This window comes from Myotis davidii, unplaced genomic scaffold (genome assembly GCF_000327345.1).
Source record: "Myotis davidii unplaced genomic scaffold, ASM32734v1 scaffold178, whole genome shotgun sequence".
Classification (NCBI taxonomy): Eukaryota; Metazoa; Chordata; class Mammalia; order Chiroptera; family Vespertilionidae; genus Myotis; species Myotis davidii.
In genome coordinates this window covers 338,166-361,493 of record NW_006290668.1, presented here as the reverse complement: position 1 = coordinate 361,493, position 23,328 = coordinate 338,166, and the positions used below count along the sequence as shown (strand labels likewise).

The 23,328-nt window shown below is 45.3% G+C and overlaps 1 protein-coding gene and 1 pseudogene across 1 annotated transcript; both read right to left on the bottom strand.

The window, feature by feature from the left end:
- Window positions 1-6,692: 6,692 nt before the first annotated feature.
- LOC107181361 (40S ribosomal protein S26-like) lies at window positions 6,693-6,970 on the bottom strand. Its single transcript, XM_015563860.1, has one exon. The coding sequence runs from the start codon at window positions 6,915-6,917 to the stop codon at window positions 6,693-6,695; it is 225 nt and encodes a 74-aa protein (XP_015419346.1). The 5' UTR covers window positions 6,918-6,970.
- A 377-nt stretch (window positions 6,971-7,347) lies between these two features.
- Window positions 7,348-19,789, bottom strand: LOC102753219 (annotated as a pseudogene).
- Window positions 19,790-23,328: the final 3,539 nt, after the last annotated feature.

Below are 23,328 nucleotides of genomic sequence, written 5' to 3'. Positions count from 1 at the left end.
GTGCCCTAAGGAGACGCGCGTCTCAGTGTCCCGGTAACGGCTGCGAGCACCTCTGAGAGAAAGCTGCCCTCAAAAGTTCGCCCCCTGCCAGACAGTCCAGTTTCTCCCCGTATGAGTCTGGATCCCCAGAGACTTCCCGGAACTGGAGTTCAGAGCAGACGGGAGCTTGTGACTCCCTCCCAATTAAAAAAGACATCCATGTCCTCAGTTGCCAGCCCTTGCTGCGTGCGCCTCCATACCTCTGCACTTTACTTCCACACCGCACCTTCTCTGAGTCTCAGTGTGCTTTTCTCTTTCCTTCTATTTGTAGAATTTCCACTCAGCCAACCTTCCTGTGGTTCTGGATGATGTCTGTTTTGTCTTTTAGTTGTATTTTTGAAGTTGTTGTGGGAGCAATTTCTGGTGTTTACCTATGTTGCCATCTTGGTTCTCTCTTTAGCCTTTTTATATACTAGGTATATCTGCTAAGCCTACCAATCTCTAGTGATGGACAATGTCAAATGCTATTTCTGACTAATTAGATCCAGCAAGGACTCAAAGGCTCCAGAGCCATCCTCTGCCTGCAGACTGATTGGATTCAGTCTTGAGTAGCCTATGGCAATCATCCATCATTGGGGTGAGAGGTTTTCCAACAGGGTGGGGCAATTCCTTTTGCCTGGAGGATAATTGTTATTCTCAGTCTCTTAATAGGCTTCAGAAACTCCACAGTGTGGGGTAAGGGGTTTTCCAATACGCTAGGTCAACTGTTTTTCTCCCAGTCAAAAACCGCCTATATAGCAAAAGTCTGCCTGAGAAAGGTGACCTCCTCAGTGTGAGAGAATGACTCTGCACAGGAAACCAGAGTGTCTGCCTTCCAAGCTCTAATCCTAGAGCCCCCAACTCTGGCTTCGGCTCACACACCTCCAGTCCACTCTGCCCTCCCTCTGCCAAAACCCAAGGTGAGTGGCTGCACACTAAATTTTGCGCATTGGTCATTTAAGAGGGTGCCTGCATTTCCAGCCATCTCATCCCTGGTAGACAGCCACTGTGCTGCATTTCACAGCCATATGTTATGTGGGCACCTTTTTCAGTTTGGTGCTCTCTGCTGGGGGCGTAGTTTTGGGATCAGACTACCAAATTCTCAATAGTAACCTCCTACAGCTGAGATATCTATGTTCCAGAACTTCAGTTGCTGTCTGTGGGAGCCCGGCCAGCCCTTTCACGCCTTTACCCTTCCTACCAGTCTCTATGTTGTCTTCGCTTTCCGTCCTTGGTTATCAAGGTTCTCTTCAGCTAGTCTTCAGTTGATTATTCAGGATGTTTTTTTAAAAAAATATTTTTATTGATTAAGAGAAGAAAGCAGAGGGAGAGAGAGATAGAAGTATCAATGATGAGAGAGAATCATTGATGGGCTACCTCCTGCATGCTCCACACTGTGGATTGAGCCTGTAGCCCAACCATGTGCCCTGACCAGGAATTGAACTTTGACTTCTGGTTCATAGGTCGATGCTCAACTACTGAGCTATGCTGTCTGGGAAGGATGGTATTTTTGTATTTTAGTTGTAATTTCAGTTTGGTCCTGGGAGTGTGCCTGTGCAGCATCCACTTACTCCACCACCATTTTTAATCTCTTTCATCAGTTTATTTTGTTAATTAGATTTCTTGTTCATTTACTTTGATTTTTAGGTGCAATTGTTAATAGATATGTATTTATTGACATTTTATTATTCTTTTTTTTCCTTCCGCAGGCCAGACCAAGGGACCCCACTGGTGCATGAATTCGTGCACCAGGCCTCTAGTTTCATATAATACTGGTTTGGTGGTGATGAACTCCTTTAGCTTTTTCTTGTCTATGGAACTCTTTACCTTCAATTCTAAATGAGAGCTTTGCTGGGTAATCTTGGCTGTAGGACTTGCTATTCGTCACTTTGAATATTTCTTGCCATTCCCTCTGGTCTGCACATTTTCTGTTGAGAAATCAGCTGAGAGTCCTATGGGTGCTCCCTTGTAGGTAACTAACTGCTTTTCTTTTTTTCTTTTTTTTTGGTTAATCCTCATCAGAGGATATTTTTCCATTGATTTTTTAGGGAGAGTGGAAGCGAGAAGGGAAAGACAGAGAGAAACATTGATGTGAGAGGAACCCATCTATTGGTTGCCTCCTGAACGCACCCAACCAGGGGGACAAACTCTACCTCCATCTCCAATAATGGCACATGACTCAAGACTGGCCAATTAGAGCACTACATTCCTTTGGGCTTCAGGGATTGGTTCAGGGATGGACATATGACCTAATCCAGGCCAATGGGAACCTTCTATAGGAGGCAAAATAACATGAGGTCTGGAATATCTTTCTTTTTTTTAAATTGTTGACATTATTATAGATATCCCCTATTTCCCCTACTTTGCCTTCTTCCACCCAGACAATAAGGTGGTGTAGCCAACCACATTATTGTCTGCATTCATGGGTGATGTGTATATGTTCTTTGGCTATTCTTTTCATCTTCTTTTATCCTGGTGTTTTGGGATTCTTAGGATATATTCCCAGAAGTGGGATTGCTGGGTCAAAAGACATTTACATTTTTAATTTTTTGAGGAAACTTCATACAGTGACTGCACCAGTCTGCATTCCCACCAATAGTTTCCTTTTCTCCATTAGGGTTTCCTTTTCTCCACATCCTCACCAACACTTGTTTGTTGATTTATTGACAGTAGCCATTCTGGCAGATGTGAGAGTAGCCATTCTGGCATGTATCTCATTGTGGTTGTAATTTCCTTGACTCTGGCGATTAGTGATGTTGAGCATTTTTTTTTCATATGTCTATTGGCCATCTGTATATCCCCTTTGGAGAAGTGTCCTTTGCCCATTTTTCTTTCTTTCCTTTTTAAAAAAAATATATTTTTATTTATTCAGAGAAGAAGAGAAAGGGAGAGAGTGATAGAAACATCAGTGATGAGAGAGAACCACTGATAGTCTGTCTCCTGCATGCCCCACACTGGGGATGGAGCCTACAACCTGGGCATGTACCCTGACGGGGAATCGAACCATGACCTCCTGGCTCATAGGTCGATGCTCAACCACTGAGCCACGCCAACCAGGCCCTTTGCCCATTTTTCAATTGGATTGTTTGTCTTCCTGATTTTTAGTTGTGTAAGTTCTTTATTATATTTTGGAACTTAAGCCCTTATCAGATGTATCATTAGCAAATATGTCCTCCCACACAGTGGGTTCCCTTTTCATTTTGTTGACAGATTTTTTTTTTTTAAATCCTCACCTGAGGACATTTTCCATTGAATTTTAGGGAGAGTGGAAGAGAGAGGGAAACACAGAGAGAAACATCGATGTGAGAGAAACACACCGGGATTGAACCCGGGACCCACTGAGCCAAACCAACTAGGGCTGTTGTTGGATTCCTTTGCTGCGCAGAAGCTTTTTGGTTTAATGTACTCCCATATGTTTTTTTTCCTTTGTTTCCCTTTCCCTAGGAGATATATCATAAAAAACACTGCTACAAGACATAGCACAGAGTGCGGCGTCTCGGAGGGAAGGTGGCAGAGAGTGTGTGGGTGGGAGATAACCTACCAGAGAACGTGTGTACATATATGCGTAGCCCATGGGCCCAGACAATAGGGTGGTGAAGGCCTGGGGTGGGGCTGGGGCGGCTGGAGGAGGTCAGTGTGGGTGAAGGGGACATCTGTAATACTTTCAACAATAAAGAATTATTAAAAAAAATATATTGCTACAGAGATGTCTGAGATTTTACTGCTTTATGTCTTCTAGGATTTTTATGGTTTTGTGACTTACATTTAAGTCTTTTATACGTTTTAAGTTTATTCTTGTGTATGGTGTAAGTTGGTGGTCTGGTTTCATTTTCTTGGATATATCTGTCCAATTTTACCATCACTATTTGTTGAATAGACTGTCTGACTCCACTGTATGCTCTTGCCTCCTTTGTCAAATATTAATTGAGCATAATGGGTTGGGTCGATTTCTGGGGTCTCTGTTCTGTTCCATTTGTCTATATGCCTGTTCTTGTGCTGCTTGGCTTTGCACCCCAGCTCTGTTACTTATTGGCTGTTGCAAATACCAACTGAGCCTCTCTGTGCCTCAGTTTCCTTGTCGGTAAAGCAGAAACTATGTATGATAGCTTTTGTCTCATTGGATTTCATATTTCTAACAAATTTTTACTGAGTACCTACTATGTGCTTGATTCTAGGCCTTAAGGATGAAACAGTAGTGAGCAAAACAGATGCAAACACCTGCCTTAGTGGCACTGACATTCTCATGGGGCAGACAGACAATGACCAACACATAGGCCAGTGAAGGCATTTTAGAAGGAGATAAGTGGTGAGAAGAAAAGTGAAGCAGGAAAGGGGCATGGGGAGTGCTGGAAGGTTTTTCAACTCTAAATTGAGTGGCCAGGGAAGATCTCAGTAGGAAGGTGATGTGCCAACACTTGAAAGAAGGGATCGAACCATGTGGGTAGAAAGTATTCCAGGCAGAGAGAGCAGCATGTGCAAAGGCCCTGTGATGGGAATGTGTCTGGAAAATGGCAAGGAGACACGAGCGGGCATTGTAACCCATGGAAAGTATTAGAATGTTGTCTGACACGCAGTAAGCCTGATAGAAACGCTTATGGAGTTGTTGTCATCATTATTGTTATTAATATTTCTTTTTCTCTTCTCTCCCCATCTTAGGAACCTCAGCAGGATGACGAGAAGGGCTGAAATGTTGCCCTCAGGGTCAGGTCCTTTTTTGATGGTGGCTGGGGCTGGGGTGGGGTCAGGTGGGGAGAAGGGGAAAATACAGAGTCTCTCTCCCCATCTCCCAGTGTTCTGTTCTTACTGTGTCTTCGGTCACTGCACTCCGTCCTGAGGTCTGTGGAAGTTGCCTGCTGCAGTGCTCACAGCATCTCCAACGGTCAGCCCAGTGGGGGAGGGAAGGGCAGGGTGAGTGTAAGGCCAGGCCTGTTCTCCCAGGTTTGCTGCAGAAACCCAGGATACCAAGAACCCCTTTCCCTCACTGTCCTTCCAGACACCCCTGCCCTTTGTGGGTTCATGAACTCCAACCCATAGTTCACAGCCCAACCCTCTTGTGTTCTTTACCAGAAAGTTTCCTGAGCCTAGTTAGTGACCTTTCCCTTCCCTGATGTCCTATGAGCTTGGACCTCATTGTCTATCCCTTGGCTGAGACAGGCAGCTCTGCCCTGACCGCTGTGCTCCCTGTGGGCAGGAACCACTTCACCCTCAGTCCTTATCCCAGTGCTCAGAACAGGGTCTGGCTAAGTGCATTTGCTAGATAAACGTTGGATAGAATTTGCAACAGAAATCTGAGGTATGCAAAGGGCACTCTGTGAGCGAGGGCCCGGTGTCAGGAAACTGTATGTGGGGACAGGGGACAGTAGAGGGTAAGTACAGGAAGCTCCAAAGGACCAGGCCTATTTGGGGCGTCTGCTTGGTAGCTTCCTCAGTCTGGGCAAACCTCCATCTCCATACGGGGCACACCCCTGCAAGGCAGCCATGGGGACGCCCCAGGAGCTTCTAGGTATTGTAATGTACCCTGTGAATCACACAAGGACGCCTCAAGAAGTTGAATTAAGGAGCCACATTTATTTCAAAGCCGGGCCCACAGGTTGAGAACCGCTGCTCTAAAGGTTATCTATAGTTTCAGTTCGCGGAGCCACTGAGCTAAGGAAAGCAATTTTGTGGTTCTGGTCCTCAGACACAGGAGAATAACCGTTGTGATGTGGGCTGGCAACATAAGGGGGTGATTTATGTGAGTTTCCAGGTCTCAATCTGGAAACTGAGGTACCTACCCTATTGTTTGAGCAAGCATCCCCCTATGTTTAAACACCCCCCTGTGTTTCTCTGAGCCGGTGTAGTCCACTGCTTCTGAGAGCTGGACAGGACAGTCAGAATGGCTGTCCCAGGCTGACTTCCACTCACAGTGCGTGGGGTTCCTGAGTCCCCACGTCCCCACCACCAGCTTCCTGCATTTTGCCAGTGTACTAGGTGTGAAGGTCATCTCCTTGTTTTCATTTGCATTTCTTTGATTACTCCTCTTATATAATTTTAAAAAAATTCTTTTTATTGATTTCAGAGAGGAAGGGAGAGGGAGAAAGAGATAGAAACATCAATGATGAGAGAGAATCATTGATCGGCTGTTTCCTGCACACCCCACACTGGGGATCAAGCTCCCAATCCGGGCATATGCCCTGACTGGGAATTGAACCATGACCTCCTGGTTCATAGGTTGACGCTCAACCACTGAGCCCACTGGTGGGGCTACTCATCCTATATTTGATAACTTGTGTGTTTCTTCTGCAAATAGTTCACATTTTTTTTTCTTTTTTGAAGTACAATTTCCATTTATTTTTCCCCCACAGAACTTTTCTTCACTCTTTAAAGACTTAGCTCCTTGCCGAAACCGGTTTGGCTCAGTGGATAGAGCGTCGGCCTGCGGCCTGAAAGGTCCCAGGTTCGATTCCGGTCAAGGGCATGTACCTTGGTTGCGGGCACATCCCCAGTAGGAGATGTGCAGGAGGCAGCTGATCAATGTTTCTCTCTCATCGATGTTTCTAACTCTCTGTCTCTCTCCCTTCCTCTCTGTAAAAAATCAATAAAATATATTTTTTTAAAAAAAGACTTAGCTCCTTACATGCGCTTTGGTGGAGGTCGTGGGGCAGTACCCGCAGGTCTAAATCAGGGTGGGGTGTTCAGTCCTTCCAGGCTTCGTGAGAACAGTTCCTGACGACCTTGCTGTGAACGGCACAGCCCACACAGTAATGCAGCTTCACATACAGCTGGGGAAGCATGTCGGCGTTGAAGACACTGGCTTCGGAGATGTCCCTAACGGCTGCGGCCTCTGCGACGTTTCGAATGACAAACTTCTGAATGGCCTTGTCCTTGGGCACGCACCGGGCGCAGTTGGTGCAATGCATAAGCTGCACATGACCTCGGCCTTTTATGGCACAACTGTTATTCCTTCTTTTCTTGGTCACCTTGGAAACAGGACCCGAGAAAGCCACATTTTTTTCTTTTAAATATTTCTTTATTTACTTTTAAAATTGAGTTTTTGAGAGAGAGGAAGGGAGAGAGATACATTGATGTGAGAGCGACTGGCTGCCTCTTGCATGCCCCCTACTGGAGGGTTGATCTCCCCAGGAGGGTTATGCCCTGACTGGGAATCAAACCAGTAACCACGGGACATTGCCCAACCTACTGAACCACATTGGCCAGGGCAATTGTTCACATCTTGAGCTCTTTTCTCTATAGGGATTTCTGTTTTGTCTTTGTTGATCTGAATGAGTTCTTTGTATTGTCTCTATATTAACTTTTCTTCTTTTTAGATATTGCAAACACATTTTTCTATCAGTTATCTATTAAAACAGTGATTCCCAAAGTGGGCGCTACCGCCCCCTGGTGGGTGCTGCAGCGATCCAGGGGGCGGTGATGGCCACAGGTGCATTTGTTTTAACTTTTTTTGTATTACCTTTCTATTCTGAGTTCAATAAATAGTTTCATAATTTCAAACTTCAATGTTTCTAATTTACACCTTTCTTTACTATATTTTACGAAAAAGGTAGAAACATTAATACATATATCTTTCTTTTTAATTGCTATTAAAATTTAAAAAAAATTAATTTCCAGGGGGCGCTGAGTAATATTTTTTTGGAAATGGGGCGGTAGGCCAAATAAGTTTGGGAACCACTGTTGTAGAAGTTGCCGGCAGCGTTCCTCAGCATCTCAGTGGCCTCCCGGACAACGTCCTTATCCTGGGCGAACACTGCCCCCGTGAGGCCGTAGCTGGTAGTGCCGTCCACCAGCCGCAGTGTCTCCCTGTACTTGCCTGGGCAGACATACATGGTCAGCACAGGCCCAAAGATCTCCTCCTTCATGATGGGGTCCGGAGGGTCCTTGCTCTCCACAATGCAGGGCTCCACGAATAGCCCACAGAGTTGTCCCACTTGCCGCCCGCCAGGACAGTGAGGCTGGGCGAGGAGCGGGCGTGATCCAGCCACTTCTTGATGCGACCAAAGGACTTGGCATCAATCACTGCAGAGAAGGCGGCCCCGAAGTCTTCTGCAAGGCCGCCCACTTTGATCCTGCTGTGCTCCTCCAGCAGCCGCTTTCTGATCTGAGGCCACAGCGAGTGAGGCACGTAGAGGCGGGGGCAGGCCGCGCACTTCTGGCCGCTGTACTCGAAGGCTGAGCGCAGGGTCCCGCTCACCACGCCGTCTACGTCCGCTGTGCGGTGCACAAAGTGGAAGTTCTCCCCACCGCACTCTCCGGCCAGGCGTGGGAAGGTGCGAAAGCGATCCAGGTTCTGGGCTACCTGCTTCCACAGGTTTTTAAAGGCGGGCACGCTCACCACCACGCTGTTGGTGCTGGGCGGCACGCTGATGGGCTGCTCCCCCTCCAGCTCCACAGCAAACTTGGTGTTGAATCGGAAGAAGTCGATCAGCTCAGCCGCCGCGTTGATCTCCGCTTGGATCACTGTCTTACCCTGTCACACCGTGGCCTTGGCAAGGACCTCTGCCCTGCGCGGCCCGCTCAGCATGTCTGCTGCTTTCAGGTAGATCTGGGCCCGGACTGTGACAGGCTTCAGGTCCCACTCCGTCCTGGCGGCCAAGGCGGCCTCAATGGCTTTGTTGAGCACGGCCTTGTCTGCATAGCAAAACTTGGCCACCTTGTGTCCATGGTTAAAGGGCGACACCTGGTACTGCATGTTTGAGGTCCACACCTCCTCATCCCCCACCACGCATGGGATGGGTTCGGTCCGGCCCTTCAGGTCCTTCAAGGCCTTCTGCAGTGCATCTCGCTCAGGGCTGCCCTTGGTGAACGCCAAGCTGGGCTCGTTGGCCACCTTCAGGGGGAGGCGTGTTTCCACGGAAGCCTGGCCCCACGCCAGGGGCGGGCCAGCAGGGCGCAGCGGCATCTCCAGCTCGCAGTGTGGCTGTTCTCGGGTACATTTCTGAGTACAGATGAATGGATAAAGAAGATGTGATTAGATAGATAGATAGATAGATAGATAGATAGATATAGAACTTTATACACACACACAATAGAATAGTGTCGTGCCATGAGAAAGAATAAAATCCTGCCATTTAGAACAACATGGATGGACCTTGAGAGCATTATGATAAGTGAGATAAATCAGACAGAGAAAGATAAATACTATATGATACCACTTATATGTAGAATCTTAAAAAAAATGAACTCATAGAAGCAGAAAGTAGAATTGGCAGGGGCATGGATGAAGAGGGAGGAATGGGGAAATGTTGGCCAAAGGAACAAACCTTCAATTGTAAGATGAATAGATTCTGAGGATCTAATGTTCATCATGGCAATAATAATGAACAATACTGGACCCAGCCAGTGTAGCTCAGTGTTGAGTGTCGACCTATGAACCAGGAAATCATGGTTCAATTCCTGGTCAGACCATATGCCAGATTGCAGGCTTGATACCCAGTGTGGAGTATGCAGGAGGCAGCTGATCAATGATTCTCTCTCATCATTGATGTTTCTATCTCTTTTTCTCTCTCCCATCCTCTCTGAAATCAATAAAAAAATCAATCAAAAAAAATTTTTTAAATTAACAATACTGTTAACAATACTGAAGGGTCCCAGGTTCGATTCCGGTCAAGGGCATGTACCTTGGTTGAGGGCACATCCTCAGTAGGAGGTGTGCAGGAAGCAGCTGATCAATGTTTCTCTCTCATCGATGTTTCTAACTCTCTATCCCCCTCCCTTCTTCTCTGTAAAAAAACAATAAAATATATTAAAAAAACGGATGAAAGAATGAATTAATTAAAAAAAAAATGGGCTGAGGCCTTTTGTAGTTGTCTCCACCTCCCTTTGTCTGGTTTAGCAGGCGTATCTTCCTGGAAAATGTGCTACTGGTCACATACACAGTTCTTTGTTCTTATACCCTCTCCCCTCCTCCCCACGTACTGTTTGCCCCAGAAAAATACAATAACGACTGGCCACATGCTGTTAGTTTGCTCTAAAAGTTGACTATGCTGAAGATGGATCACAGAGGCCTATTTCCTTCAATGCTGGCTACCAGCAGAATCTTCTGAGGATGGATTTTGATATTTTAACATTTACTGTAGCTCTGAGTGCATTTGGTTATCTGATAGAAGAACTTAGTTGTGATAAGTTTATCAGTAGAATATAGTGATGAAACTACTTCAAAAAGAACCTATGCATTCAAGACAATAGTCATACCAATCCTGTAACTTGATTTTTAAAAAAAATCAAAGTATATGAGAACAAGTCAGTACTCAGTTGGGGAGCTGTGGGGAGAGAAACTTATGTAAAAGAAGAAAAGAAATTTTAAAAATGTCAGAAACCCTGTGACTCCCCTATTGTTCTTTGAGTTTGTGATAGATCAGAATCTTTCCCCTGCATTGTGGAAATGTTTTGTAAAATTGCTTCAATGCTTGGAAGGCGTGGCTCAATGGTTGAGTCTGGACCTATGAACCAGGAGGTCATGGTTCAATTCCTAGTCAGGGCACATGCCTGGGTTCACAACCCCCTCTGGACCTATGAACCAGGAGGTCATGGTTCAATTCCTAGTCAGGGCACATGCCTGGGTTCCCACAACCCCCAGTGTGGAGCATGCTGGAGGCAGCCAATCAATGATTCCCTCTTATCATTGATGTTTCCATCTCTCTCTCCCCCTCTCTTCCTCCCTGAAATCAATAATTGCTTCACTTTTAAAGTAGTTTTATAAATTTGAGACTTGATGAAGAAAAAATAGCAATAATAGAGCCCATGATGATAAAAGGAATCAACCAATAATGATGATAGGAATAAGGAGTCAACACCAAGTTATTAGGACTATGAAGAGAACTTGGAATTGTGACAATGTGTTCTCTACTTGTGAAATTCAATCCTTTTTAGCATAAAATTGATTTTGTGTTTTATGAGGCATGTCAAATGGCAAGCAAAGTAAATATTGCCTATCCTATCTAATAAAAGACAAAAAGGGTAATTAACCCGACCTCTGTTACGCTTACCATTGGCTAATCAGCGAGATATGCAAATTAACTGCCAACAAAGATGGCGGCCGGCAGCCACGCAGCTGAAGTGAGCAGGAGGTTTGCTTGCTCCAGTGATGGAGAAAGCCAAGGTTCCCTGCCTGCTGCAGCCTGCTCTAAGCTCCAAAAGCAACAGCTCCAAAAGCAACAAAGATTCAATTATAGAAGCTAAACAAATCCCAGATAACTGCTTTCAGCCAGCCGCGGCCTCAGAGCTGGGAGCGCCAGTGAAGGCAACAGAGTTTCAATTATAGAAGGTAAGTAAATCCCAGAATAAAAAAAAAAGGAGAGGCTGGGAGCTTCAGGCCTCTATCCTATATAGTAAAAGGGTAATATGCAAACTGACCCTAGCAGCAGAAAGACTGGGAATAACTAACTGGTCACTATGACACACACTGACCACCAGGGGGCAGACGCTCAATGCAGGAGCTGCCCTCTGGTGGTCAGTGCACTCTCACATGGGGAACCTCTGTTCAGCTACAAGCCAGGCTGATGGCTGCCAGTACAGCGGTGGTGGTGGGAGCCTCTCCTGCCTCCTCAGCAGCGCTAAGGATGTCTGACTGCAGCTTAGGTCTGCTCCCCACTGGCAAATGGACATCCCCCGAGGGCTGCCGAGCTGCCAGAGGGATGTCTGATTGCCAGCTTAGGCCCAATCCCTGGGGAGCAGGCTTAAGCCAGCAGGTGGTCATCCCCTGAGGGGTCCCAGACTGCAAGAGGGCACAGGCCAGGCTGAGGGAACCCCCTCCAAGTGCACAAATTGGGGGCCAGGCGGGAGCCCAACACAGAGGAAGGACTCAGCTTGTGTTCAGGCCTTGCCATCCTTTTATTCAGTTTGGGATATCCCTATAGCCCTTAGGCAGGCATTTCCCAGGAACAGACAATGTTATCAGTAACAATTTACATGACTATCTGGTTGGGAGGTTGCTTCAGCTACCATGGTCTCCACTAAACAGTGGGTGCATAGCTCTGAAACTTTGCCAGGTATGGAGGGTCACCAGCATTCCGGGCTCCTTGTCCACATCTCTCTGGTATTAAAGACAGTAGGCGGCTTCCCACATTGCCTGTGTGGCTATGAAGATAGACTTTGACTGCAATGTAGGAGTTTCTGTGCAGGGCTTGACCCCACAAAGCCGAATTAACCTTACAGAGTCTGTCTGCTGAGATCTCTCTTTGTGTGTGCCGCTTGTGGAGAGAATTGGGGCATGCTCTGATGTTGTCTGAATCCGGCCACTGGGTGTAATGGGTCTGGGGCCATTTTGGAGGGACTCCAGTGCAGGCTAATATTAGGCACTGCCTGTAGCTCTGCACTAGCTATTTGGATCTACAAGGCAATCCATAGTTTGCAGCTACCTCTGCTGGGCCTGGGTATGTGTCAGAGAGGCCAAGCTGTGCACCAAGGCCAGTTTCCACCTGCACCAAGCCCAGGGGCAGGTCCGAAAAAGACCCCGGCCTTCCCGAGATCCACCTCCACCTGGAAGCTGCCTGTTAGGTTCAGTCCCTGAAGGAGCTGCTGCTGACATGCTAGTTCTGTGAGGTAGGTTCCCAGTGATTCACAACATAGGGCCAAGCGGTGTTCATCAGATTGATCCAGATTTAAACTCAGTGCCAGCGTCGGCGCTGAGGCTACTCAGCAACAATCTCATGGTACATCCAGGTCAGCCACCGCCCGCTGTGTGCAGATCTTATGGTTGGGCAGGACCTCAGGGAGTTGTCAGGGTGAGGCCAGCAGAGTTCATCAGGCCCAAACAGGCCAAGATTTGGCCCTGTGGAGGGATAGCTCTGCACAGGAATGCTAGTGCCCTTTGGGCATGTGAGAAAGAAATGAGAACGCCCAAGAGCCAGATAACTCAGTTTTCCCCAGAGTCGGCCTGGACATTCTGGAGATTTGTCTGGCCAGGCTGGCCTCAGCCTGCAGGACCAGGCTGGCCACAGCCTGCTGACAATACGGCACAGTGCCAGCTAAGCAGGGCTAGGTCGCTGGCAGTGAGGGAGATGAAGCTGGTGGTTCTCCCATTGGGGGAGCAGGGCTCCACTGCTCTGGCATGTTGGGGCCCAGGGCCCTCTGCCCTAGCTCTCCAGAGTAGGGCATGGCTGCTCTGGCTTGTGGGGCCACTGTCTTGGCCTGCAGGAGGCAGGGTATTGCTGCTTTAGCCAGATGGGCTGCAGCTGTGGCCCATGGAAAGCAGGGCTCTGTTGCTCTGTTAAGTGGTGTGAGGGAGTCGAAATGGACTTTGCCTCAGAGACATACAACTCAATCTCTGACTCTGAGTTTGCCCTCAAGATCCCTTTAAGAAAGTCTACTTTGCAGGCGCAGGCAACAGACTCCTCAGCAGTGTGTGAGCTCCGCAGGGAGTCTGGGGCTAGTGCAGTTTTTTGTCTGATGTAGCTTGAAGGGGAGTGCTTGATGGTGTCTGTGGGAGGAGTGACTCAGTCTGGGGACCCTGGTGGCTGTTCCTTCAGCTTTCTCCCCAGAGCCACACAACCCAGTCTACCCTTGAAAGACTCTGCTGAAGCCTAGGGGCAAGGGCTGCAAATGAGATTTTGTGTGCTGGCTCTTTAAGAGGGCAGCTGAGTTTCTAGCAGACTATTCCTGGCATGTAGAATCCCTGCTGATTTTCACAGCCAGATGGCATTTGGGTGGCTTTTTCCAGTTCTGGTGTTCTGTAGCGAAGGGCCTAGTGTGGGGCTGAGATTCCACGTTTTCAGAGAACTATGCAGCTGAGATATCCACCCAGATCTTCTGCTATTGCTTGTGAGTGTAGGGCCAGCACTTTTCGAGTCTCCCCACTTCCTACCAGTGTTGATGTGGTTTCTTCTGTAAATCCTTGCCCATAAGACTAGTCTTCAGTTGGTTAATGAGGTTAATTGCTTATAGTTTAATTATAATACTAGTTGGGACCTGGCAGGAGGTGAGTGTAACTTCCACCTACTTCACTGCCATCTTCTTTTCTGGTCACATTTTAAAAAAAGCATCTGTAGCATGTGATTAAGATTTTAAATTGATGTATGAAACAATTCTTTATCTCTTCACCAAATGTATTTGTTTTCCTCTCTTCACTGGAGGTAAATAACCTTTAGCTTTCCAGGGTAGGGCATACCTCCAGTCAGATGTTCAAGATATGAAGTCTGCCATTTTTCTGATTTCTGTCTTAACTCATTCTCAGTTAAAATCCACCAAATAGTGTTCTAAGTCTTAATACAAATTTGCTCGACTTCGGAAATTTTCTCCTAACTTTCCACATACTTCCTTTGCCTCAAATGAGGTGAGCTGTATGATTACTTAAATTTTGATTGATTCTTCAAAAATTCCACTTGAGAAGTCTGTGCTAATTATCACACCCACCTTATATGAAAATACCCAATAACTACTCAAAGAGAGTCAGGAAGCTTTGCCTAGAAAGAAGTGATAAACATTTAATCAAGAATTGGAGGGTTTGCAAATGAGAAACATAACTAGGCAATACCCAGAGTGTTCTGAAGAAGAAAAGGAGATGAGTTTTTATAGTAAAAGGCCCCTTCTTGAAAAGAATCAGACCTGCCCTGGCCAGGAGGCTCGGTTACTTGTAGCATCCTCCTGTACACCAAAATGTTGCGGGTTTGATTCCAGGTCAGGGCCCATCCTAGGCTGCAGGTTCAATCCCCAGTCAGGGTGTGTATGGGAGGAAACCCATCAATGCTTTTCTCTCACACCCATGTTCATCTCTGTCTCTTCTCCCTCCCTTCCTCCCTCCCTCCTTCCCTCCCTCCCTCTCTCCTTTCTCTCTAAAATCAATGAAAACATATCCTAGGATGAGAATAAAACAAATTGGTCTGAGATGGTAATTCTTTATTTTATTTTATTTTAATTAAATATTTTATTGATTTTTTTACAGAGAGGAAGGGAGAGGGACAGAGAGAGAGAAACATAAATCAGCTGCCTCCTGCATACCTGTACTGGGGATGTGCCCGCAACCAAGGTACATGTCCTTGACCGGAATCAAGCCTGGGACCCCCCCAGTCCGCAGACCAACGCTCCATCCACTGAGCCAAAGTTAGGGCACAAAAACATTTTTGCCGCCTGGGATCTGAAACCTAAATGAGGCAGTACTCAAGATCGCATCTTTCTCTCTCTCTCTCTTCTCTCGTTGAAATTATTGGGGAGACACAGGTTCATAAAACCATACGGGTTTTAAAATAAAATAAAAAATGAACAAATCAGATATGAATAAATAGGAATCTTTGTATGGAACTAAACAAACAACAACAACAACAACAACAACAAAAACACACAGGTTATTTAAGTGGACAACTCAAGAAAATATCATCTGAATACATGTATACCACATCCAGTTTTCAAGCAGGAAGTGTCATTGGAATGCTAGGGCAAAAACATCTATTTTTTAAAAGGCTACCAAAGAATGAATAAACAACTGGAACAACAACTCTCTCTCTCTCTCTCTCTCTCTCTCTCTCTCTCTCTCTCTCTCTCTCGATGGTAATTCTTAAAAGAGCAGTGCTTTGAAGACTGGTTGGTAGTTGGTCTGGATACTTGAACATTCTTTCCTTAGTCTTTCAGGGATTAATCACATGGTTGTCTGGATGTTTGCTGTACATCTACATATTAATGCAGGACTGGAAAGTGCAAAAGATGATGTTCCCAGGATAATTACAAGAATAGAATCATTTTCTCTTGACACCATTTTCTTTATTTTTGTAATGTAGCAGCTTGACTACAGTGATTCCATTGTATTTCTTTAAAAAAATATATTTTTATTGATATCAGAAGGAAAGGGAGAGGGAGAGAGGGATGGAAACATCAATGATGAAAGAGAATCATTGATTGTCTGCCCCTTGCATACCCCACACTGGGAATTGCCCCACACTGGGGATCGAATCCACAACCTGGGCATATGCCCTGACAGGGAATCGAACCGTGACGCTCAACCCACTGAGCCACGCAAGGCAGGCCCATTTTATTTATTTACCCTAATCCTCACATAATATATTAGTCACTTCTCTAGAAAATGAGGCAATCATCATCACTGTTATTATTTGTAATTTAATCTTCACTAGTGAGAGTAAGCATAGTTTCACAGTTGACAGAATTCTTAATTCTGCAAACTGTTCTATCTATGTATTTTGCTAAATTTTCTCTTGCACAATAAATTTATAATTTATTTAAAAATCTTTGTGTATTACATATTATTTTTTAATGTGGTTTGACTTGGCATTACAATAAAGGTTGGCACAGCTGCTAAATACAGTTTACATTGAGAACTACTAAGATAGCTCTGGACCGCTTGGCTCAATGGACCGAAGGGTCTCAGGTTTGATTAGGCCAAGAGCACATGCCTGTGTTGCGGGCTCAAACCCCAGTAGCGGGTATGCAGAGGGCAGCCAATCAATGATTCTCTCTCATCCCATTACTGTCTGAGGTCCATCTGAATGGAAATGGGACCACTTGGCCCTCTAGCCTTCCTGGCATGCAAGCATAACAGTCGCTTTTATTTAAGGCATGTACAGAATATTTAATCCATTCTACCCAGGCATATGTTTCCTTCTATCCTGCCTCCTTTTGCATCGTGGTGGCAGTGGCAATGTTCTTGGGTGGGGCTAACAGTTTCAGAGCAAACCTCTTTAGGGGGTCTTGTCCTGTGACATCTACTCCTAAATCTAGTCCTAGTCTTCTTGGCCTAAATGCTGAAATATCCAAGTCATTTAAGTTTTCTATATTTAAGAAGAAGGGATTACACTGAAAGTTCTGGTAAGCATAGGGAGAGGTACCTCTATATAGATGTATTCTAGTCTTTAGGTGACTAAACTTTTCATCTCCTGGTCAGGGCACAGTCGCCTAGCCCTGGTATTGGGTAGTGCACAATACATCATTCCGGGCAGGACAAGGGATAGGCCATTCACTTGTAGTGAGGTATCAGAACACATGTAAATGGAGTAGGCCTGTACTTGCTTTTGATAGTTTAGATTTCCACATGGTATAACTTGGCAGGCATCAAATTGAAGGGTCATGGGCTTATCGCCCTTGGTTACGTTAATCAACATCTTAACTGGCTAAGCATGATCTGGATTGTACACATTTCCCCAGACCACATTGCCAGCCCCTGCAATTTGCCAGAACCCTAAAGCAAATAGACAGTTTATAGTTTCTTTTTTAAATTTTTTTTTAAAAATATATTTTATTGATTTTTTTTACAGAGAGGAAGGTGAGAGGGATAGAGTTAGAAACATTGATGAGAGAGAAACATTAATCAGCTGCATCCTGTACATCCCCCCCTCCCCCCCGGGGATGTGCCTGCAACCAAGGTACATGCCCTTGACCGGAATCGAACCCGGGACTCTTCAGTCCGCAGGCCGACGTTCTATCCACTGAGCCAAACCAGTTTGGGCGAGTTTATAGTTTCTTTAGTGTTAATTTCAAGGGGCTATGTCCTGATGTGACTGTCCAAGTTGAGGTGTCTCCACCCGGAGAGGCTGGTTGTATGCTCGCAACCCGAGTGTGATGGGTTCAACCTCATTCTGCAGTCTGAACAGCCATCTCAGAGGTAAGCAAGACAAGGTAGGGTTCTTCCCAGGAGGGTTCCAACTTGTTTTCCCTCCATGTCTTGACCAGAATGTAGTCTTCCAGTTGATGGCAATGAGCCGGGAACTCAAGAGGAGGGCCTTGGGCCAGGAGGCCTTCTAACCTGAAAGAGATTAAAGTAGCAGAGGTACCCAGTACATAGTTCTTAAGAAATTGGTCCCTAGTCTCCATTGTAGGAATATCTTGAGGCATTCCAGGGCCTACTGGACTCACCTAAAGCCAATTCTAGGTCAAGAAAAACTTTATTTATTCTTCAGTGTGGTCAACAAATGACACTAATTGGATTTCTCTTACATGTCTCCTTGAGTACATTGATAAAAGCTTTTTACCCTCTAATTAGGGAGTTAAATGCAAACCATTTACTGTTAAGTTTCCTTGGTTTGGGAAGATGGGATTTACTATATAGCTCCAAATTAGTGTTTAACCAACTTAGGTTCCCTATTTGTCCTGGATTACTGGCCTGTGTCATTTATATAACTACCTTTTAATATTTCTCTTTACAGACATTCCACAACTTTCACAAACTCTTCCTTGCAATCCTTACTTCTTTTAGAACCCACTTTCTTTTTCCTTCAAAATGATACCAAAACCATAATTTCTTTTCAATTAGTTTGAATTCTTAACCCTTAGAAACCTTAATTTTTAGGTGACATATAAGTAATTAACATTCTTCAGATTAGCAATACATTCACATTTTTAAGAGATATTTCAAATATCAGATTCAAATCCATCTTCTAGATTCTCCATCTGAGGCAAAGTCAGATTAATATTTCATTGTTCGGAAAACAGAACATTGGGGACTAGCTATGGCTATGGGAAATATTAATGATGCTCTGTCAACCACGATTGCCCTGTGTTGGTCAAAAATAGAACATATCAAGTTGACTGGGAGTTGTACACCCCCAGGACCTGGGAGTCAACCTTAGAATGTGGCCCATTCTCATTCAAGAACTGCCTATTATCATGGAAACAGTATTCTTGTTGCCTAAACAGTGGATTCACAAGCAGCTGACTTATGTGGGGCTGCAGAGCTGATTTTTGTGGATGAGCTGCTACTCTCCCATACTGCCAACAGTGTGGGAGAAACACTCATATGTGATTCAACTGTCTCTGCTCAATTGGCTCAAGTAGTGACAGGCAGCATGGACCCATTGATTATCTGGTTACACTGGGATCTTATCTCATACGAACCCAGCACAGCAATGCCTTTGGTTCTGGTTCTGAGTGGTGCAAAACCCACGCAGCAGAGACAGAGGCTTCCCTATGTTCATAAACCAGCAAAGAGCAAACCAAGTCCCCAAAAGACAGAAAGCAAGCAAAGTAAATCCATAACCAAAATCACACTACAGGCACACAGACAAGAGCTCTCACTGGTTAAGTTTCTGCCCTGAGAGGGAAAGCAGAAAGAGTCCCCACGATTAAGAATTCTTGGCAGCTGCTGGAATGTTCCTGCAATCTCTGCCACGTAGTCAGCCTTGCCACAAACAGCTGCCCCCCCACCCCCAAAGCGGATGTGCCCCATCTTTAAACAAATTAAACCAAGCAACAAGGAGACACAAAATATCAACAGAAACACTTACATACGATATTTACAGGCATGCACAACCCACAGATAAAGCTTCGCACCATTCTCCTCGTCTGTCCAGCCACAGACACCACAGAGTGCCCTGCATAAAAAACCATAGAAGCAAAGCAATGGGGACTGTCCACAGACACCAGAGTGCCCTGCATAAAAAAAAAAATTGAAGCAAAGCAATGTCTCCTGTCCCTGGTTTGGGACTGTCTCCCTCCAGAACCTCAGAATTCTCTCCAATGGACTGTTTGGGGGAATGTTTTCCTGGGGCCTAGAATTTTTGTTTCCCATCCCTGGTAGGTCCCTTGTGACTATTCGATGCTCTCAACCCCCCATACTGGAAATTTCTTGCACTCCCTGAGATCTGCTTCGTCCCTCTCTAGACATTTCCCTCGAAGGAGATCAGAACTCTGCCCTCGCTTTGAGTTCAAGACACATCCTAGTCACATATAGTTGACCTCCAAGGATACCCAACCACCAAGGGAGAATTAATAGTACGATTTCCTACCTTGGCTCATGCATGAGGTTTGACTCCTTGCCATGGTGTTTGCTTGGGCCCTTCCCACCCTGCTGGCTGACTCGCAATCCCGAGCTTATAGTTGGCCCAGGGGTAATGGCCATCCCTCCTCACCGAGGTTGCCACAACTTTGCAGTGGGATGTGCCTCCTCAGGAGAGGGTCAAATCCCCCCCCTCCCCCCCGCAGCTAGCGACCAATGGAATCCTGGACCAGCCCCCCTAATTTTTAGAAGGCAAGCCCAAAACCAGGGGTCCTGGTAGAACACAAATGATACTGGGGAGCCAGACAGCAAGGCAAATATCTTTCCTTTTGCATATGGGTGCGCATGCACAGGATCTGGCAAGCACACACACTGCATAGGTCATCCACTCGGGGTTTTATCTCTGATGCTCAGCGTCTGTCCCTCACTCTTGATTGGTCAGGGTTTAGGCTCACATTCTTGTGAGATTGGCTAATTTAAAGGGAAAAGGGAGGGGTTGACCTTTGCCATTTCAAAATGGTGGTTGCCTAAACTCCTTTCTTTTACTGAAAAGATGACTTTTTTATTCTCACATATATGATTCAACCCTGTCTCTGCTTAATTGGCTCAACTAGTGACAGACAGCATGGACCCATTGATTGTCCAGTTATGGAAAGAAGGAAGAAAGGGAGGAAGGAAGGAAGCATGGACTAGCCCATCTCAAATGGTTGTCTCTCTGCTAGAAACAAAACTTTCAGAAAAAAAAAATTGATAAACAATTACATTTACATTTTTTTTTAAATTCAGAAAAATTTAAATCTAAAGCTTCTTTTCCTAAAGGAACCATGCTGATGGCTTTTCATATATATATATTTCCAGATTTAAAATAAGGTTATTTAGGAGGAAGAAAGATGGCTGCTGACGGGAAGGCAGACTGCAAGACAGTGTGAGAGGGAGAGAACGAAAAGAGAGTGTGTGGCCCTGACTGGTTTGGCTCAGTGGATGGAGCGTTGGCCTGCGGACTGAAGGGTCCCAGGTTCGATTCTGGTCAAGGGCATGTACCTTGGTTGCGGGTACATCCCCAGTAGGGAATGTTCAGGAGGCAGCTGATTGATGTTTCTCTCTCATCGATGTTTCTAACTCTCTGTCCCTCTCCCTTCCTCTCTGTGAAAAATCAATAAAATATATTTTTTAAAAAAGAAAGGAGAGTGTGTGAACTTACCGAGAGTGTAAATTTGTGGGTGAGCAATAGCAATACTCCAGGGGACTGCTGGAGACTGCCGGATCGGGCTCCTCTAACCAGGCAGCCTGCACTGCTGCTGAAATCTCTCCTGGAGCAGCTGGCTCAGTCGTGGAGACTGCGCCATCTTGAGTGGCTGGTATCGGAAGCGTATACATCCAGAGACCCCGCAACCACGGCACCCAGGGACCAGCTACGAGCCCAGGAACACCAAATCTCAAGCAGTGCAAATACCTGGACTCAGAAGAGCCCTGCTCTTCCTCACGGAAAGGTCAGAGTTTGCATAGATAAAGGTGCAGTTTGTAATTCAGGCTGGAGAGAGGAAAGTACGCTGGGGAATTTTGCACCCCACAAAGTCCGTGGCTGTTGGGGCCAGCGTGACCTGTAAGTGTGAAAGGGGACCCGCAGGGCTATTGGCAGAAGGGAACTCTAAAAAGTCAGCCCATAGCTGGACTGGGTGCAAAAAGGCAACCTCAGATTTTGCCAGTGTGCTGGCTGCTTAGTGCCAGGGGAGAGTGGATGTGTGGAAGAGATGTTGGGAGAATTGCGTGCACGCAGAGCTGGATGGTGGAAGTTGTGAGCTCGCACACTTACTCTGGCTTTTTTCTCTCTCTCTCTCTTTAAATCCTTGCTTTTGATTATTAAACCCAATACATAGGATTGCCCAATTGGTGTCACTCACAGAGACTGCAGGGGAAAGTTGTTTTTGTGGAACCTGGGAATCAGAGCAGGGAGTAACGATCAAGGAACCAGCTCTGGGGCAGTTGATTCTCCCAAACCAGTATTAAGTGCAATAGGGAAAACAAATCCTAAATACTGGCTAGAGAGGACGTATAGCCCTGGAGGTCAATCCAGAAACACTGCCACCCAAGGGCTGAACCACAAACTGACTCTTCTATAAATACAAATAAAGTCAGTCTGGGAAACAAATACGGCCTGCTTTAAAATCAGGACTGTGGTTTACAACATGGAGGAGCAGTGTATTGCAGGGAACTTCAATACTCTCCTGAACCTGACAGGACAAAGGCATGCCAAACAGAACTGTAGAGGAAGTGGATGACTTTCACTACTGCCCATTTTTATTTTTTTCAACTTTTACTTAAGAAACTAAATTTTTTTCTCTTTTCCTCACCTGATTTTTACCTTTTTAATCATTACATTTTTATTTTTAATCACTATTATTACTACTATTATTTTACCTTTTTAAAAAAGTGTCATTTTATTTTCTCTTTTTTTATTTTAGGATTAGTGTTCTACATTCTATTTTCATCTTTCCTTTAGCATCATTTTACTCTATTCAACTCTACCTTTATGCCAAAACTCTCTTTCTCACTTTTCCTCTTTTGTTGTCCTGTTTCTCTTACCCTAGTCCTGCTTTAGAGTTTCCCTATTCCTTCTTTTTACCCCCTGTTAAAATTTCACCCTACTTATATATCTAATTTCCAATCACCTGCCCTAAGTCAATATGCAACTCTTTCTTCTCTTTCTTTACTATCCAAATTTCTTTTCTCTCTGTCATTTTGTTGTTTGCTTGATTGTTGATTATATTGGGTTTTTTTATGCTTGTTTGTGAAATTGTTTCACTTTTTCTTTTTCTTTTCTTTTTTTTTTTTTTTGGTTATTTTCTGCTTCTGTTTTCCCTCTCCTCGCTTGATATTAGTTGTTGTTTGTAGTTTGCATTCATCTCTAGGTACTTGTTGCTGGCATTTATTGGGATTAGTGGCTTTTCTATTGGAGTTTTCTCCCCATATAAATACTTTTTTCCCCTCTTCTATTTTATTCTTTTTTTCTCTCTTACTGCTTTTTTCCTTTTCCCAATTTCATTTTTGCACTCCTTTTCCCCCTCTTTTACTTTTTTCTTTTTCTCTTCTTCTTTCTTTCTTATCCCCTAGTTCTCTTTTCTCTGGTGGTCACCTTTATTTGGGGTTATTAGTGTTATGGGTTGGCTCAACGAGATAGACCACCGACTCAGAATTTAAATTTAAAAGCCTTTATTAAGCTGGCCAGCTGACCCCAGAGCCTATCTCCCCCTCTGGGAGATTCGGAGCATGTGGTAGAGATCAAGGGTGCAGTATGATCCTTTATAGCACAACAGTGTTACCTTAGAAGTTCATAGAAAGTTCATAAGAACAAAGAGGGAGTGGTAAACAGAGTCACACCTGGCTGGAGCGTATCATAACACATTGTTTTTCTAAGACAATCTAGCAATTTTTCTTCCATGCTCTCTGACCCTGACACAATCCTACACAATCCCTCTCCATACATCAGTCCCCCCTCCCAGTACATTCAGTTTCTCATGTGTCCTTTCCTCTCCTTAGCACATTCTGTAACATTTTGCAACCCTTTCCATGGCTCAGTCCCACACCCTGTGACAGAGAAAAGCACACTGACACTCAGAGGAGGTGCAGAAGTAAAGTGCAGAGGTAGGAGGTTCGAGCATGTA